General features: G+C 33.0%; 2 protein-coding genes across 14 annotated transcripts in view; one reads left to right on the top strand and one right to left on the bottom strand.

The window, feature by feature from the left end:
- LOC136028919 (D-aminoacyl-tRNA deacylase-like) overlaps window positions 1-17,997 on the bottom strand; it is a 68,715-nt gene extending 50,718 nt beyond the window's left edge. For all 3 annotated transcript variants that reach the window (XM_065706894.1, XM_065706893.1, XM_065706895.1), the window contains exons 1-2: window positions 17,896-17,997; window positions 6,857-6,947 (exon numbers count right to left, since the gene is read on the bottom strand). In XM_065706894.1, the coding sequence (XP_065562966.1) occupies window positions 6,857-6,947; window positions 17,896-17,938 (134 nt within the window). In that variant the 5' untranslated portion in view covers window positions 17,939-17,997. The remainder of the gene's footprint in view (window positions 1-6,856; window positions 6,948-17,895) is intronic.
- LOC136028917 (uncharacterized) overlaps window positions 9,203-20,350 on the top strand; it is a 166,321-nt gene continuing 155,173 nt past the window's right edge. For 10 of the 11 annotated variants that reach the window (XR_010617920.1, XR_010617919.1, XR_010617918.1 and 7 more), the window contains exon 1: window positions 18,075-18,131. Coding sequence is in view for 6 of the 11 variants with exons in the window: in XM_065706888.1 (XP_065562960.1) it covers window positions 18,125-18,131 (7 nt within the window). In the remaining 5 variants the exon portion in view is untranslated. Of the gene's footprint in view, window positions 9,384-18,074; window positions 18,132-20,350 lie in introns of those variants that run through there. The other variant, XM_065706885.1, reaches the window with a different exon arrangement.

Here is a 20,350-nt window from a genome sequence, read left to right as displayed (position 1 = left end):
CCCTGCTTGAAATTATATATTTTATATTTTAATATTATATTATTTATTTTAATAAATAATTAATTATTTATTATTGAAATTAATTAATTATTTGGTGTCACAATTTCTTTTAATTTGAAGTGGAATATCCATATTAATAATATTTTCCACAAAAATGACGCGTGTATCTCCTTACTTATGCTCCGAATAAATTTTGCATCCCCCCTTTCCATTTTAAAGATTTCTACCTCCTTTGTCCACCCACATCCTGAAACATTTCCGGCAGTCTGGCTTGGAAGCCTAGTATTTCACGAGAAGAGTCAGATTGAATTTTTCCGAACTCCGTTTTTTAAATAAATGCAATACAAAACCAGTATACGCAAAAATTCCTCACAAAATGTCATACCACACCCCTGGGCCGTCTCTCAGCTTGTTCCTATCTTGTCCCCTATTGGCTAGCTAACGTAGATACGAAAAAAAAATATGTCTGTCCCTTATATTACCCCAAAAAATTACGAAATATCCAACAAATTCAGTGCTTGTTATTTGTTTACTTTTCTACTCCTTTTTAATGACCCTTTTTTATTTACTAATTTCATTTGTTTTAAGTTTTTTGGGAATTTTTAGGCACGTCTGTGTATATAAATGTTTTTTCGCTTTTCCTTTAAAGTGATTTGTTTGAAATTTTTAGACATTTTTGATAAAATGACGGTGCATTCTTTCGAGAGTTATATGTGAATGATGGTTCTTAAATCTTTTTTAATGTTATTCTGTTTTTGTTTTATTTCCAAAATACGAATTCAGTCCCGCCAGGGTTCCATACAAAACCGTGTTTTTAAAACCAGAACATAAGAGGCTTTGAATATAAAAAAAAAAATACTGAGAAATCCTTTCTATTGAGTAGCCTTACGTACTGAATTGGGGGTTAGATGAGCAGCTAGTGTCAGCCTCAAGTTACATACAGTAAAAGACCATGCAACTACGGTAGATGAACATTATGCAAAAAAAGTTTTAACCGAGGATCAACAACCTTAGAGAACCAGCATCAAATTCAAGTATAGAAGTAGGAGAAACAAAGCTAAAAGTGACCATTCTTAAATTTGAAAATACAAAAATAAAGAGTCATATATATACACGACGTTGTACTGCACACACGTGCAGTACAACGTCTGCAGTCGACTGCACAAAAATAATACTTCTATCCTAGCCCGTGAAAACTAATTTTTGAGAACCCAGTTACCTAGGATGAAATTAGTAAATTAAAGGTACATTTCAAACATTTTAGTATGGGACAAAAACGATTAAACATTTTACTATGAATAATACGCACGTGATACAAAAACCACCAGAACTATCTTTAATACTACAGTTTAGGATAGCCTTGGTATACAGGAAAGGTAAAAGTAAAAATTAACTGATTTTATTAAGTCAGAATTTTAAAACAGATCAAAAAGCTTTGTGATAAATATATTTTAGGAATAGAAGAAGAAAAAACCTGTTTTGAAAGTATTGATTCTGCGAATTTCTTCTATTTTGTCGAAGTAAAATGCCCTAGTTTCGAAGCTTAAATTTATAGAAATCAAATAACTTTGAAAGCTGATAGAACTTAGTATTGTATTTTCGAAAATCTAAGAAAAACTTTAGCATCTCTCATAAACTTTTGGGAAACTATACTATATGTGCTGATTTCCAACACAAGTTCTGTTCGAATTTGTTTTTTTTTTTAATTTACCAAGTTAATGTTTATTATATTTTAGATGTTTAATACCATGAAAATTTAACAAAAAGACAAGTAGTCTACTATATCTGAATATGAACTGTTTACAGAGAAATAATTTCTAAATCTATCATCGTGCATCTATTTCCTTGACATCGCAGAGGTAACTTCTTTTTTTTTAAAGTAGAATTTTTCTCAACGCAGATAGAAACATCTTAATTTTCTAAGAACTGAAGCTCACATTGGTAGTTTTCTACTAAATACTGCTGGAAATCCTGATTTCGAAAGTTCAAATTTTGCTACAGAACCAGAGAAATCCTCCGGTTCTTTAAATCCTTATCCCTATCTAAGCAGCTTGAATCCAATCACTGTACTGGTATGGTCATCTTCTTCACCTGATCACTCAAACAACCATCGAACATATCTTCAGCTTGGATTCATCAGCAAACGTCTGGAAGCTTCACAGAGGCACACCCTCTAATAATTAAAAAAATACTTGAAGGTTCAATATTGCGTCTTGTTTGATAAGGAAATAATATTGCGTCTTGTTTGATAAGGAAATAATATTGCGTCTTGTTTAAAAAGGAAATTGTTTAATAGGGAAATATATGTATGAAATTTACTAGATTAGTTCTGTTGCAGAGCAACATCACTTTTTTGTGAGTTTTTTTCTTGTAATCAGTGGTCTGTAGCTATCCGAAATTACAAGAAATACTAACTCAAAACTTTTAGTGGGTATGAAAACCGCAAAATAGGGCGGAAAAGTTCCAATGAATTTTACAAAAATTTTGGTAATTTTACGAAAATAATAAACAGTTCATTTTTTTGTAGCGTACAAGGTGTCAAACAAAACTGTCCAGACTTGTAAAATAAACTGTTTTAAAACAGATTTATATCATACTCCAGGAGAACAACAGTTTATGTATCAAGGAACCAGAGAACAAGATTTACATATCTTCTAGATTTTGAGGAAATAATTCTGGAAAAGCCGATCTTGATTACCTAATTCCAACTTTTTAGTTTTTTTTTATTTTAATGAGTGATGTACTTTAATCAAGTAAAACTGGAAAAAGTATGCACGATGACGAGAAATTTTTCGCACACGAAACGTCTTCGTTCGGTTAGAAATGATTTCCAAAGTTGTTACGAAAAGTTAAGTTTCTTTGATACCCTAGCAACTTTAACTTTTTTTGACAAGGTTTTTCCATGACGGATAGATATAGGTTGATCTTTTAAGAAGGGAGGTTGACATGGTTGCAATAAATAAAGTTTCTTCTATGACTTTCTCTATTTTGGAACTTTAATTTCGAAATTCCCTGCATTTTGTCTAGGTAAACTGTCCTTGCTTCAAAGCTAAACTTTTTAGAAATCAACTAAACTATGAATACTGATAGAACATCAAAATTATAGTTTCAGCTCCGTCTTAGCTCAACATGTTTGTGGTAACCCTCAGCTTTTCATTTTATTTGATGAAACTTTCGTCGAACTTCCATGAAACTTTCAGTGAGGTAGTAACCAAAGAGTTATAAGTTTGAATAATGGGGTTAGTCTTATTTGTTGACTTTTGAAAAGAACTTTGCTACTTGATTGAGAATTCCTTGAATGGGAACTGTGGTTTGCATTCTAATTTATCTTTTGATTTCGACCTTGCTCTGTAAACTGGACACTGATTCGGAATTTTTCGACCAATTTGTGTATTGTCCAGTATTGAATTTTCTACGGTTCTATTTTAAAAAAGATACTAAATTCCATTTTGAAGCTGAATTTTGACCCCATGGGTATTGTCAAAGCTAAATCAATGCTTTGGAAAAAACTAGCGATCTTTGGCTAACGTACTAAGCGTGCTGATGCAGGCCTGGTGCTGCTGGTAACACCACTTACAATAACATAAAAGGTATACTGGAACAGATTTCACGGCCTACTAAGTCTATTTTTGCCATTCTCTCCCCACCATTGATGTGCCTTGCTTACCAGCAGTAGCCTTTTCCTGGCTACACGTTAAGATCAACAGTTTGGAACAGACTTTACATCAGATAAATGAAATAATGATTGCTTATGACCTCCGTTTTCCAGCTTAGCGGTCAAGTACAGATGCCTTGTCAATGAATTTTAATGCTGACCAAGCGACTGTTTTGATCACAAAGGCGCCGCATGAACAAGATAGTACTTCAAAACGAATTACTACAATCGATATAATCTTTGACCATAAGTATATTGACAGTATTCGTGCCTCTGGCGATAAAATAATAATTAAGATTGACGACTACGTAGCCTTTAGCTTGTGCTCTCTAAAATTCCAAGCCCATATTAAGACTGTAGCAGGTCTATCGGCTAAATAAACTTTTTGAAAAATCTCTGTTTTTCGTTCAATATAAATGGAACTAAGGATTACGTCCAAAGCCTAAAGGACTTATTAGAAAATTCTGACGTCTAATATCTGCAAAAACATTTGCTGTCTGGTTGTAGTGTTAATTTCCTCCGACGAAATGCCGGTCACGTTATGTTTCATGCCAACGCACGCGTGGCAGGATCTCTGGTGGCCTAACTTGTTCTGTGAGGCGGAACTTTTCCTTTTATAGCTTATTTATTACCATTCGTCCGATTGTTTTTTTAGCCGTTCATCTTTGTGATACAATTTTGATTAATGATTGATTACTTATAATGATTAATGATACATTGATTAATTGATTAATGATACAACAAAAGGACAGTTGAGTCTGTTTCAACTTTTGCTAAGTAATTTGACAAAATTAAGTCTCTGATTTCTGAAATTGAATCTTTTGGCTATGCATTGCCGCTACCAGGTGATACGAATTGTGATATTTCCATAACAAATAGTCGAACAGATGCCTTTATAAAGTCTCTTTCCTTAATCTATAGTATGTTAAAGAAAATTACAAAAAAATAAGTATAAAAAGTATAAAAAAAATACAGTCCTCAGTCCTGTTCCGTCCTCAGGTAATGAATTTCCTGAGAATAAAAACAGTAAGGAAATATTTGGAATGTGACCATGGCTAGTTTGGATATTGATGTCATTATGAAGTTGGTTATCCTTGTAAATGAATATTCTTTTGAATTTGGTTTTAGAGGTGAATTTTACAAACAGGTATATGGTCTGACTATGGGGGCATACCCCTCTCCTCTGTTGGCAAATCTTTTCATGGATTCTATTGAAACCTCCGCTATTCACAGTTTTAGGCTCTCCCCTTGTTTTTGAGGCAGATTCATGGACGATGAGGTTTGCATTCGGAAACACGGTTTAGATTTCTTAGGCTTTTTCCATAAACATTTAAATAGTTTTGTAAAAATATGAAATTTACAGTAGAGTATGATAAAAACGTCAAACTACCTTTTCTTGATATCTTATAATTAAAAATTATTTCAATTTACCGTTCTCAATTTATAGAAAGCCTACACACTGTGATAGATATTTGAATTTTCATTCATGCCACCCTATTTCAGTGAAACGAAGGGTTGAGATTTCACTGGTTTATAGAGCTTTTAGAATTTGTTCTTAAGAGTTTTTAGATTTTGAATTGTTGCATTTGAGGGATATTTTATTTTGTAATAGTTACCCGATTAAACTCGTTGATAAAATAACAAAAAATAGACGCATTATACATAATAATAGGGTTATTGGAGTTTTGCAGTCTTCAGAATTAAATGTGTCTAAAAGTTTCATTTCTTTGCTCTATGTACCTATTTTGAGGGAGATACTTAAACGAATATTGCGTAAACATAACATTGATCCATGTTTCCGATCAGTGAGAACAATAGGTACTTTCCTTAATTTCGGAAAAGATTTAAATCGGGGAAATTTAGTTGGTGAGGTGAATAAAATTCCTTGCTCTTGTAGAAAGTTTTATATTGTTACAATTCACCAACAATTTCTTGAAAGATTTATTGAGCATCGCAACTCAATAGAAAAAAACCTACAATTAAGCAAGCCTCCTGAAACTTTTGTTTCGGCTCTGGCTGAACATACGTTCTTTCATCCTGAGCAATTTGTATAATTTGATGAGACCACGGCTATTGCTAATGATAGAGATTTTTCTCAGTGGGCGAGGGAGGCTATAAAAATTAAAAAACATATGTTTACTACACTTTCAACAAATAGGGACACAGGAAACTCAAATATTGACCCAATTTACGATAGTCTTTTGGAAAATGAATCAACAGTCAATAAGGGAATTAAGAGTTTACATAATTACCAGGGGACTAGATTACCTACTGGACTAAAAATAGTTGCTTCAATAATAGCTAACAAGAGGATTATTTCGCAACAGAATAATTACCGTAATTTCAATTTTTTTATTTTTCCTCAGATGCTTTGATGTTCTCATTGAAGTAACTCTAATAGCTTCTCTCCCCTACGTGAATCAGTTGCAACAATTGTATTTTATCAATGCTGATGGTGGTTTTATTTGTTTTTAATTCAGTTTTTTATCTTTTTATTTTTGTTTCTCTTGTGCTGAGGACGCCTAGTCTCCATAGAGGCAAAATATCCGCGTTATTTTAGTCTTTCATCTTTTCTCTCTACTGGCCGCAGTCTCGCTTGTTGTCTTTTCATTGAGTTTTACCTCTCTTTGTTGTTTTTTGTCATGGCTTGCTAGTCCGACTTAAGAACTTTCTTTTCGGTACTTATTTCTTATCATCTCACTCAAGTTCTTGGTCTGAGTGGAACTGGTTTGTTTCTGTATTTCAGTATATACTTCATGATAAACAGCTTAGTGTCAGAGAGATAAACTACCATGTAGGTATATTTTAATTAAATATTTCATATATAGAGTTGGCATTTTGGTTAGGTTAGAAACCGTTACAATACCGGTTAATATAATGCGTTCTGGGTTGCCTGATTCCCATAGTTCTCTGCTGTAGTTCGATAATTGTGTTATTAAAGTATTATACTTTCATCATATTTAGGTATATTTCATTAGGATCAAACCAACTTCACTTCTTGGGTGTAGTGGCTTTAAGACATAAGTACCGTTATTTATGTTCGTTTTATATTCTACCAATTATACGACTTTCTTTCTGCTCGTCTTTGGCTTTTTATAACTCTTCAATATTTTTTAAAGATTCTTATTATGATTTTTTTTAATTAATACTACAAAGGATATTTGAATAAACACTATTAATTGGCGACTAAAAGTTACTTACATATAATTCACATCCTCAATTTTATCATCTTTTGAAATTCCAAGAAAGATACATAGTCCTCTTTTAATCTCACTGACAAGTTCACCATCAACTGAAATAGCAGAAAATATTATGCACATTAGAAAGAAAAAATACTAGTTTTAATTAATCGTGAGATGAGTAATCAGATTCGGAAACAAGAAACGTGTGGGGGGAGCGAAATTGCTATGGTTTTTGTTTTTTAAGAATAAAAAAAAAACAAGAAGAATAAGAATGTAATTCTGCTTCAAACTAAGCACGTATACCCAAAGAATTACTTAGAGAAATAGCTCACTGAAATACCTTAATCCCAAAGAATGGACTTACAGGGTGGTTGTGCAAATGACTGCTATTATTAATGCGGCCTTAAATCAAAATAAAAATTGGCGAAAACTGAAGCTATCATATGCAAAGGAAGTTTTGGTACAAATTTTTAAAATTCTAAAATAGGATCTAACTTTTAATTAAAAGCAAAAATGTAATAAAATTTATGTTATTACCTAGATGCTCAACAACACTCGTACCGACGATAATCTAAGTCTTTTTAAATATTTATAGATCATTACCACTTCCTTCCGAAATAGGTCGGTCATGTCTACGTTATGATTCTAGTTTGGATTTACGTGACATTTTCCTTTCATTTTCAAATTTTAGCTATTTTGATCCAGCAGGAATTCATATATTTATCTTTCATTTCTAAAGAGTAGCCAATTTATAATTGTATAGCGGTTTTTGGTAAGTTTCCCACTTTTAAAGATATTTATGTTAATCCTATAAATATTTTCGAACTTTATAGCTTTTGGCAATACTTCCATATTACTCGTAAATACATGAACGTTTCATACCGTATCGTATATGAACGTTACGTATCGTATACATGAATACATCGTACCGAAATTCAATATTTTTCTTTCATTTTGGATACTAGCCAATTTATATCTTTAATATAAAAAATGCAGAATTTCCGCTTTTGACGATATTTACCCTTATTATATAAGCCTTTTTTAACTGACAAAATCCATCCATTTCAAAAAGGGTAATTATATTCATTTATTTCATATGGGGTACCACAGGGTTCAGCATTAAAAGCGCTCTACTCCCTTTTGACTACAAATGTCATGAAAAATACAACACATGGTCTTAGTTTTGCTATACCTACACGTTCTCTAGCAAGTGAAGCTGAAAAAAAGTAAAAGCTTCTCCCTATCTGCAGACAATTATCAATTTACGGTCAGAGCGAAAACCAGTTGAAGGGAGCTGTCAAAAAAGGGTTCAATATAATTTTTACTGGCTTTTTGCAAATCAACAAGTGGTTTATGTCAAAATCACCAATAATATTGGTATTACCCGTAAACTAAAAAGAACATTTCCTGTGCCTATTCTCTGTACTTGTTTAACCTGTTCATTTTATTCTATTGAATTGGACAAACAAAATAAAACAAGAGCTAAGAGTTCATATGGCACTTGTGACGAGGTCGGAAGAGCCAAGAGCTCATATTTTATGAGCTCTAGCAAAATTCTAAAAATCAATAGATTGCTTCAAACGGAAAATCAGAGGCTTAATGCCGGTCGGGATTTAAATTAAGAGCTCTGAGTCACGAGGTCCTTCTAAATATCAAAATTCATTAAGATCCGATCACCCACTCGTAAGTTAAAATACCTCAATTTTTCTAGATTTTCCTCTCCCCTCTGCCCCCCAGATGGTCGAATCGGGGAAAACGATTTTATCAAGTCAATTTGTGCAGCTCCCTGACATGCCTACCAACTTTCATCGTCCTAGCACGTCCAGAAGCACCAAACTCGCCAAAGCACTGGACCCCACCACCTAACTCCACCAAAGAGAGCGGATCCAGTCCGGTTACGTCAATCATATATCTACGACATTTATGAGCGTTTTCTAAGATTTCCCGTTTCCCCCTCCAACTCTCCCCAATGTCAAAAGATCTGGCCAGGATTTGAAATAAGAGCTCTGAGACATGAGTTCCTTCTAAATGTCAAACTTAATTAAGATCTGGTCACCCGTTCTTAAGTTAAAAATAACCTCAATTTTTCTGATTTTTTAAATTAACAACCCCCAGCCCCCTCAAAGAGAATGGATCCGTACCAATTATGTCAATCTCACATCTATAAATTGTGCTTATTCTTCGCATCAAGTTTCATCCCGATCTCTCCACTCTAAGGGTTTTCCAAGATTTCCGGTTTCAAAGATTTCTGTTTCCCCCCTCCAACCCTCCATGTCCCCAATCCGATTCGAACGAAAATGCAGCATCTGAGACACAAGATTCTTCTATGTATCAAGTTTCATTAAGATCCGATTCTATCAGTTCACATATAGCATTTATTCAGTGAACATCTTAAACCGGATTTACTCTCACAAAGTTTTGATAAAACAAGAGTGCATTCGAGGTAAATATTCCTACTTTGCGTCGGACCGTTCATTTAGTGTTCAGCAAGGTTAATTTGCTGTCGAAATTTTTTTGGATAGATTCAGATGCCAATATTACGCAAAGTGAGTAATTAAAGGAGTTTTATGTGGTAGTATATTTCTACAGTCTATTTTTTCTTGGAGTTCAATTACTATTTTGTATAATGGGAGGAAAGAGGAAGAAGGAAAAATCTGACGAGTTTTTTCTCACATCCAGTCCTATGGAAGGAATCTCATTGAAATCACTAGCTGATAGTCTGAGTCTAGTTTTACAGACTGTTAAAGAAACTTCAACTAGTATATTCCTACAGTCTATTTTTTCTTGGAGTTCAATTACTATTTTGTATAATGGGAGGAAAGAGGAAGAAGGAAAAATCTGACGAGTTTTTTCTCACATCCAGTCCTATGGAAGGAATCTCATTTAAATCACTAGCTGATAGTCTGAGTCTAGTTTTACAGACTGTTAAAGAAACTTCAACTATGTTAAATGAGCTGAATATTAATTTTTAACGATTAGATCAAAGGATTTCTAAGATCTAAGAATCTGTATTGGAATCGAAGTTGGAGGTGGAAGGTATCAAACTATCAGCTAGTGATTTCAATGAGATTCAATCAGATGGTCAAATTGCGAAAATTTATTGGTCCGGTCCCTGATACGCCTCCCAAATCTCATCGTCCTAGCTTACCTGGAAGTGCCTAAAGTAGCGAAACCAGGACCGACAGAATTTGCAATCACTATATGTCACTCGGTTAATACCAAGTGCCATAAAAATGTCCATTTGAGAGCCGCATTTGAAGTTTAAATGTAGTTTGTTGCTATCGTAGTACTTTAATGTAGCTTGTAATATTTGGAATGTCTGAAGATATAAGGGATTACAATTTGAGGGAAGAACTCTCCTGTTATAGAATAGAATAAAGTAGAATAGTACTTTATTATCAAGCAAACTCTCACAGCATAAAAACTGCCGGAACTGTCGCCTTCAGTCAGTTAGTCTACATAGTATATAAAAAAAAAAAAAAAAACAGAAAAAAAACATTGGTACATAGGAGAAATATTAAAACATTACCTACAGTGATGAAACAAACTAGCTGGTAGAATAAAATGAGTACAATGAATAAAATGAATAAAAATAGGTACTTAAGTACACAAACATAAGTACATAAGTAAAATATGAGTAAAACAAGTAAAAGTAAGTAATATAGGTAAATGAATAAAAACGAGGGCATAAGTAAAAACATAAGAACATCATAAAACATTTAGCAATGAATCCAACTGGCCTGTCAAATAAAAATTAAACAAAAACAAATAATACTATTAACATGATGCATTACAAATTTCATTTATTTATGATTTCAACGAACGCTGGCATAAAGCTCTTTCTGTAGCGCTCAGTTCCTGCATTAATAGGATTTAAAACCGAAATTTTTTGTGCTTTTGATTGGGGTAAACGGGGCTTTGGAGGGCAATAAGGGGCTGGAAGTATACATTGAAAGCGTGGTTTAGGCCTACAACGCAGATTATTTTCAAAATTGGTACAAAGAGTAACGTGTCGGGCTGCCAAGGTAGGGAAATTCCTTGAGGAGGAGAATTTAAGGCACTTTGCCCTGACCGTAAATAATTCTCAGGGCTCCCTTCTGAATAATTTCTAGCCTATCAGACTGATCAACTGTAAGACCAAAATACCACACCGGGTAAGTATACTCAAGCTGTGGATGGATAATAAAAGACATGTAAAGGCAGAGGATATGTGCTTTTGGGCATTGAAATTTAGCAAATAGCTTAAGGAGAGACAGATATGTTCTTATTTTTCGTATTTTTATTTTTATTTTTTTCTTTCCTTTTTCACACCATTTACCCCTTCATCAAATGCGTAATAATTACAAGCAATCATTCCATAAAGGCTGACATAGCTAACCAGACTAACCCCCCCCCCCCTTCCGCCAAAAAAAATCATTTAAAATGACACCCGTTTTTTTTACTTTTTTTTCTATTGACACAATCCTTGTGATTCCTATTTTTCTTAGACTCCCACCCAAATTTTATTCAGTTAGTCCAACACTTTTTTTCCTTCCTTCAAATGATATTTATTTTTATTTTCAAGTATGTTTATATCTTTCAAATTGAAATCAGAAGTAGTAGTAGTAGCAGCAATACCTAGGCTACAAAACTCTAAAAATTCAAGAAAGAAACCCAACACAGACTCGCATGCTCCAACTTCATGCCAACCAGTTCCCAATTATTTTATATTATCTTTAAAGTGTATTCTATATTTTTCAAATAGTAATAAGACTCAATGATATCAGCAAAGTCAAGGCAACTAAGACCTAGAAAATTCAAGAAAGAACCCCAACATGGACAAGTATCATAACAAAATTCACAAGGTGATGCAATAGCGCATTTCTCTACTACACTCAAATCAACTGTTAGGCTACTTATCTTTTAAATGTTTTTTCTTCTCTATTTTGTTAATAACAAGCTCACCTCATTCTAGTGGTAAGTCAGCAAAGATACATATACTTCTCATGAATTTTAATTTTTAACTCTTATCTTTTAAATGTTAATGCCACCTTGCCCCTCGCCCCCCCCCCCATAAGAGTCATAAAACAGCTATAAACTTTTTTTTAACCTTTTTATCCCCCATATGATTTCTTATTCTTATTTCTATGTTTATTTTTAAACAAAAATATACTCATCTTTAGTAAGAACGGCAACACAACTTCTACTGGTTCATAAAGCGAGAGATAATTGGGACTAAACTTGGCACCAAGGCTACTATATCTAAACATACTCCCCCAACACCAACAAGGCCGACACAGGTAAGCATACCGCTTCCCATTTAATTCGTGAAAATCGCGAAAGATTCAGATTTCTCCACTGCAGGATCTCCCATTCCTAACATTTTAGTCAAGAAATATAAAATTTTTGCCTGCCTTTCTTTATTTAAAAAAAAAATAATTAACTATATTTATCCCAAAGAGCACTAACACAACTAAGCAGAACATTACCCCAACATTTTATTCACATAGCATCAAACCTTTCCTTAATTATAGTTTAAAATACAAATATACCCACCCCCAAGAGCCTTTAAAACATCTATACAGACCATCCTCTCGACACCTTATTCACCTACCATGAAATTTCATGATTTTTACTCGATACTTTGATTCAATTTTAAATACTAATGGTATCTAGCACCCTAATACCATCTACATAACCCCATGGATTTTTAACATTCTTTCCAAATTGAATTTTATCCAGACTATTAATGATAGCTCATCAACCCAAGAACCCCAGCACAAACGCTTGGAAATTCATTTGACATTATTTCTACTCATTTTTGTATTAATAATGTGGCTTTTTACTTTTCTTTGAAAAACCTATTCAGTTAAATGGAATATTTTCTAATTAATACCTTTTTGTTTTTATTGATATAGGCCTACTCTTATTCACTGGAGAGCAAAAGAATATTTTGAATCTTTTCGGGTTTTTTTTAATAGTTTGGCATATTATTTATATCCTAGAGAAACTTTTCCATAATATTTTTTAACCCTTATAAATATTCAGTTTTAAATCTCCTCAGGTTTTCGTGAAAATGAAACTTAATACCATTTCCAAAACATTGTGTTATTTTCAATGTTTTAAGTCCAAAAGAAAATATTTTACATACAATGCGTTTTTGGTAAAGCGCAAATGATGCAGTAGGCTTTGGGCTTTTACAGTCTAGGAAGAAGCAGTAGCCAAACTCATGTTTTTAATGATTTTTGTTTGTTTTAAGTTTGATTTGCATATTCAATTCAAGTTTTAATCGTTTAAGATCTATTTATTCATATATAACAGTACCTATTGTATGTTTGTTGTTTTTTTTGTTTTTTTTTTTATTTCTGTTCGTTTCAGCTTTTACTTATTTGTTAATAGTAATTTCTGGCCATTTGAGTTTAAATTATTACAGAATTTTATTTCTGCTGATTTTAAGTTTCTTTACTTTTCTTTTAAAAACTACTTTTTTAGAAAGTTTTTTTATAATAAATTTCTTTCTTTTTCCTTTTGTTGCCTAAGTTTCAGGTTTTTTGACAATATAAAATTTTTGACATTAAAGTATCAAAACATCAAATGATATTTTTTTTTCAACAATAAAGTTCCAAAGTTCAACATCCCCCTCAACATTTGCTAAAAGTAGTCACAAATACATAGAGTAGAAGTTGCAAGCAATTGCATTCACAGTCGCAGTTGCCAACAGTTACCTTTTAAACACATTCAGGCAGGGCCATCACACATGGGGATGGGGGACACTCCCAATGTTTTTGTATGCTCGGTAAAAAAGACCATAAAAATAATGACATCTCATCTACAGAAATCCTGAACATGGTTGGTAAAGATAGCAGTTTTACTAACTTCTGTTGTGATTTCACAGAGTTTGTCAAAAATTTCCACAAGCTTAAATAAAGAGCATGGAAGTAATAACATGAAATTTACTAAAATATTAATCCTGGTGAGTAATTCCTTTAAAATGAGCCATTAACAGCTCTCTATGATGTTCCAGTGCCAAGCTATCTGAGGTGGAAGAGAAAAAAGAAAGAAACAAAGATATGCAGAATATTGTGGTTTCAGCCACTTCTCTTGATTTTCAAACCAATATATTTTCCTTGTTATTCAAGTGAAGGGGTGGTAAGTTTCTTAAATAGGGGCTTCAGATGAGGTAGTTCTAATGGTGTACTTCTTGTTTTTTGAACCTTACATAATTCATATTTATAATAAACCATATTGATCTTTAATGTAAACATAATCGCCATTTATAATTAACCAGACCAATTCCTTAGGTAATTTTTTAGTGTATTAACAAGTTTATTATCATGCCTTATATGTAATTTATATTTCAAGTGTCCAATGGTACAAGGGTGTGCATACCCACTTGTCATGTGGGAGAACAGGGTTCAATTTCCCAATGGGAAGAAATAAAAAATATGTTGAATTTCAAGCAATATCTTTTAAATTTTGAAAAGAAACTTGTTTTAGTTACCTCCTAGCTAAAATAATGAAGAAAATACAAATAAACTGCAGGGTTCAGTTCCTTTGGGCTTTAGTTTCTTCTTTGCTATAAAATCTTTAAGTTACTATGGGCTAGAGTTGGGTCTTTATTATAAAAAAATCCAGTGCCCCACAAGCTTCAGAGGCAAGAAAAAAAAGATACCCTTGATGCAGAAGATTGTAGTTTAAGCAACTTTTCATATTTTTCAAGCCAAATGATTTTCTTAGTTATGTCCAGCAAAGGAGCTACAAGCTCCCTACACAAGGGTTTTGCACAAGGCAATTCTTATTTTGTGTTTTGATCTGGCTCTATTTTTAGGAGTTATGGGCTACTGTATCTCTTAGTATGGAATGTGACTGTCTCTTACTAGGCTGCAAGCTACCACTTCAAACCATACAATATATCCTACATGGTCTAGTGTATAAGAGTTATGGGCTATTATATTTCTTAGCATTGGACATGATTGTCTCCTACTAGGTTGCTAGCTACTGCTGTGACCTGGATCTTTGCTGAAACATTTAAGTATAACATAAACTACAAGCCTGTGTGGTGCAATGGATAGCTGGTTGGAATTCTAGTATGAAGGTTGTAGGTTCAATTCCTGCCTCAGGCAACTTTTACACAATGGCCAATTTAAAGTTGAAAAAGAACTTCTATCAATAATTACTACATGAGATCCTATTCACTGACATCATTTATCATCAATCCTTTATGTAAAAATTTTAAAAGAAACTCATTTTAGTTACCTCCTAGCTAAAATAATGAAGATTATGTGAATGAACCACAGGGCTCAGTTTACTCTATACTATAATGTTCAGACACCATAAATATTTTTGCAGTTTGCATAAACTTTAGCAATTCTGAACTAAAAATTTGTTAAAATATACTGATATAATTATAGCTAGTATCATTATATTGCATTTACTTTTGCACCATATAGATTATGGCATCCTTCATCAATCTTGTACATGAAAATATAGTTTTTTGTAAAAAATTGATTCTATAATAAAGATTATTTTGTCAATTACAAAAGGTTTTTCAATATGTTAATTTCCCTTAAAATAAGCCATTAAACAGGTCTCTATGACGCTCTAGTGCCCTGCTGGCTGCAGAGGAAAAAAAGATGCCATCAATGCAGAATATTGTAGTTCAAGCAACTTTTTGTGTTTTTCAAGCCAATGGATTTTCTTTGTTATTCAAGCCAACAAGCTGTAAGTTTCCTACAGAAGGGTTTCTGACAAGGCAGTTCTAATAGTGTACATTTTTTGGTCTCTAGCTTTAGGAGTTATGGGCTATTTCACTTTTTACTATGGGGTATGATTGTCTCTTACTAGGTTGCTAGCAACTGCTTCAACCAAGATTGCAGTGGTTTTATCAACTCATACAGTGATTTTACGTATTGTATTCTAAACCAACATTATGCTAATTATGGATATAAAAAAAGAGTCAGTAAAAATAACCAGCCAGTTGGTGAAATTCAATAACACTCCCCCCCCCCCCAAAAAAAAAAAACAAAAGTGGCTAGTAACAACCCTGCATCCAGCATCAAACATTCCCTTTTTTTATTAATTAAGAATTAACAACGCTTCTTGACTACTAAGGTCCCTGCGTCAGCCCTGCAATGCATTCCTGCAGCATGATTTGATCTTTGTGTCTTGTATTACCAAGCTAAGGTCAAATCCACTGCGCCACCACAGGACTACATTCTCTTTTCCTAATGATAAATTCTGCATTTCAAAAATAGACAAACTGCATCATTTACATTCCTTTTCCTGGGGGCCATGGGGCATGGTATCCCCAGAGGCTTAACTATTAGACATTGTGAGTATTCCAAATAAAATAATTTCTTATAATCTCTTTCATTCTTGAGGAGACAATCTAATAATCAAACAAAATTAAATGGTCTGGAAAATCGAAAATATGTTCTAATAGGGCTGAAGTGAAATCTTTAGGTTTTACCGTTTTTTTTATTGACAAGGAAAGGCAGTGTTGTCTTCAAATTATCTATGTAGGCTAGTAGCCTATTTTCTTTCACTTTTGGGTAAATTTATAGCAAACAGTATAACTGGCTTTTGTATAAAGTGAATATACCACTTGATGTTTTTTTTTATGCTCTTTACAAATATAATAATTGCTTCTACCAAAAATTCAGATTTAAGCACTTTTTTAGCTCTTAATAATGATAAATTTTCAAAAAATTATGACAGTTCATATAACTGACTTATCAATAAAGTGAATATACCTCTTGATGCCTTTTTTCATGTTCTTTAAGAATATAATAATTGCTTCAATTGCAAATTCAAATTTAAGCACTTTTTGAGCTCTTCAAAATGACAAATTTTCAATTAGAATAGGACTTATCATTCATTTTCCACAAAATAATACTATGGAAAAGATGGCACTGACAAAATGTAGTATTATTTTATATAAAATGTGCAATAAGTCTAACTCTAATTGAAAATTTGTCATTTTGAAGAGCCCAAAAAGTGCTTAAATCTGAATTTCTGCTAGAAACAATTATTATCTTAGTAAAGAGCATAAAAAAAGCATCAAGTGGTATATTCACTTTATATGAAAGCCAGTTAGGCTATACTGTTTACTATAAATTTACCACTGTTTGCACATAGAATGGGGCTATATCTAGCCCCATTTGTAGGGATATATATATAGATTGGTGTACTTAGTAACCTGTTATATTTGAATTGCTGATTTGGGCAGTGGTACAGCAAAGGGGGTGAGCATAAAAAAGGCACTGAGATATATATAGGTTTTTGTACAAACTGCCCTAAATTTATCCTTTTTTAAATGTGCAGAATATTTCTAAAAGATTGAAAGTGTTTCTTTCCATTAGGCTATCTAAAACTTCTGAAAAATCATTCATACAATTTACAAACTCATATGAAATATTTGATAGTAAACTGCAAACCAAAAAGATAACCAGTTTAACTAAATATAGGAGCTAAAAGGTATGACTACATTGTTTAGTAAAATTCTAGTTTAGTGACTTTTGGCTATCTTGGAAAGGGGTTAGGTTAGGAAAATGAAACTTTCAGATATAGGTCTAAAGGCTAAAGTATGTCATGGGAAGGTATTTTGAAGTACCTACCTCAGCTCCCTCTCCCTCTAGAGGGTCCTGACCTTTAAAATATGTGTGTTATAAAATGAAACCTTGCAAACAAGATCTTCTGCTTGAATAAAGTACAAAAAAATTGTTTTCAGCTCCACAGCTTTGCTCAATCCCAATTTATAAGGTTTTAGATATGCAAATACACTTCCTAAATTTTGGGAATAAAAACAATGATATGGCTTAGAATTCTACTCAAATAACAGGAATTGCATTTTGAGAACTAAAGGCAGAGGAAAAGCAGCCAGAAACTGAAAATTAAGCTCTAATCAAGAGAGCCAAAAGTCAATGCACTAAAATTTTACCCATTGTTTTAATAAAGAAACACAATACACTATCAGGACTATATAGGCCTATCAGGTGGGGAGTCCCTGCGTCATATACAAAATTTTGTATATATTGAACATTTTTGTTACCAAGAGTAAAAATTGTATTCATCTATTACCAGAAACCGAAGCTTTTGTAACTCTCTGTACTATAGCTTTCATTTCCCAGTGGACTTAAACCCGTGAAACACAGGTCAAATATTCACGCTCACTTTTCTGCGACATTGCCAATGCTTTAAGATTGAAATTGTACCACAAAACACTGCCCCTTGCGTCGCTCTGCGACACTAGCCAGTAGTTTTTTTTTTTTGTTAATTTTGCTGAGAACCGAGAAAGATTTCTTTGTCAATGGCAGGTAAGGTAAATTCAAGCGAGTTACAATACCATGGCTTGAAATATAAAGAAAGCTTCTTTCGACAATCTCAGTTTAACACAATAACAGTCCTAGACCACAAAAAGCATTCAGAAAATGGTTTCAGTAAAATTTTTCAAAGTGTTCTTTATGATGTTTGCTGATGTTAAATCCATTTATTTGAAATAATAGCTATTAAGGCAGTTAAATATCTCAATATTATTTTATAATCCTTAGTGTCAGCTCACCATCTCAAAGACTATAGGCCCATTAACGATTTATCTCAGGTGACTAGCCACCATAGATAGCTATTGAGAAACTTTGGTTTAACTATATAATTTGATTAAAAGACCGCGTAATTTCACGTCCCTTGTATTGAAATAGTTTTAAGTAAAACCAGATAACACCACAAAAAACTTAAAACACTGCCAAATTTCTCGAAATTATATGTCTTTTGAGAAGATTTTTAGCAATTTCCTAACGGTTTTGCAAGGACATCCCTTAGGACCGCCCTAAACTTAAAAAAAATGCCCAGTTTGATCGAAAAAAAATTTCACACTTTCTACCTATGTAAGTTTAATTATAACTGATTCTGTCTATCTCCGACAGAAAAGGGAAAAGTTAAATGATTTTTTGAGATATATGGGGCAGTAGGTGTCAGCTTTTGATTTTCTGTCGTTTATTTACATTTTATTCAAACTTTAGAAATTATAAGAAAATTTCTGAATCAGCTCTGAATATTTTGGGAACACCAACTAAAAACATTTATATTGGTCAAGTTAAGACGACCCCTTACAGTGTTGAACCCCCGTAAGGCGAATACTGGACAAGGTTTGAATGCCAATTATGTACTATTAAGAACTTGTTCACTTATAGGGCTATTAACGAACGCCAAAAGCTACAAAAAAACATGTATGCAACTACGTTATAAAAGTGACAAATACTCAAGGTCACAATGGCTCCACAGACTTGACTATTCACCAGAGGGCCAATCGATTGGTTAAACGTTGACCACATAATTCATTGGCCATCCTGCAAAGGCTCTTGGTTGTATATCTTAGGCAGAGTTTCACTATATTAACAAAAGTATTTAACTACAATATATCAAAAAGGATGTGTATTTAACTATGTCGAAATCAGTTTACGCAGTAAAAACATAATCGAACATTTAGAAAAGACAAGAGAGGAACTTTTGTGCTAAATGGTAATTTTTCTCCTTTTTTTTAAGAATCCTCTCCAATATATCTTTTTCCACAGTTTTGACACTTTGAATGCAGAACAATTTTTAAAGGAGTCTTTTTATTCTCTAAGACAACCCGTCAGCTACTGAGAGGCCTGTTCAAAATTAAGGAATTGGGGTAATTTCTTATGTTAGTTATGCTGATATTGATGGCTGAGATGGTACACCAAGCAGCCACAAAGGTATTCGGAAGAATAGGCAATCATTAAAATAAAAAGTTCGAACAGAGGAAAACGTTTTAACCCATGAACATTTTTCAACTATAAATCCGAGTCTAAAACATGGTTGTATGTGCGTTAACCCAAATACTAAGCTCAGGGCAAAAAGACAGTCTCTTCCTGTCTTAGGACAGGAAACTGAATTTTCAAAAAATTTAAAAAAACTGAAATTCAAAAACTGAATTTTTTATCAGGCTTCTTCTGTATTAGCCAGATTTTTGAATTATATTTGTGATTGTTTTTTTCTACGTTTTGTAGGAAAATGAAAGACAAATATGCCGCAAATATTGAGATTAACTACTGTCTTTAAGTTGTGAATTCACTTGGGTATGTTTAGTTTTTATACCATTTGCCAGGTCTTGCATTTATTAATAATAACTTTGAACGAAATAAGACATTTCTATTTGGCTGGTTGTTGAGGTACACTGCTTTGTCCTAGGTGATTGGATAAATGAATAAGGTCAAGACCTTGTTCATGTTGGTGTTCATCTCAATTGCTAAAGCAGGGCTATTTTCTTCTTCTTTTTCTCTTTCTAACCAAATAATTACCTTCAATATATTATAAGACGGACTTAGAGACAATTATGGACATCATATACTCATTTTCAGATTACTTAATAGATGCTGAGTTAAACAAAGGTTAATTTGCATGAGGGTTTTGTTAAATGGGATTGAGTTAAAAAGAGGGCTGAATTGTACGGGGATTGAACAAAACGAAGGTTCAGTTAAAAAGGTTGACAGGAAAAGAGCTCAGTTGAACGCAA

Source organism: Artemia franciscana, chromosome 7, assembly GCF_032884065.1.
Source record: "Artemia franciscana chromosome 7, ASM3288406v1, whole genome shotgun sequence".
NCBI classification, from domain to species: domain Eukaryota; kingdom Metazoa; phylum Arthropoda; class Branchiopoda; order Anostraca; family Artemiidae; genus Artemia; species Artemia franciscana.
This window is presented reverse-complemented; position numbering and strand designations above follow the sequence as displayed.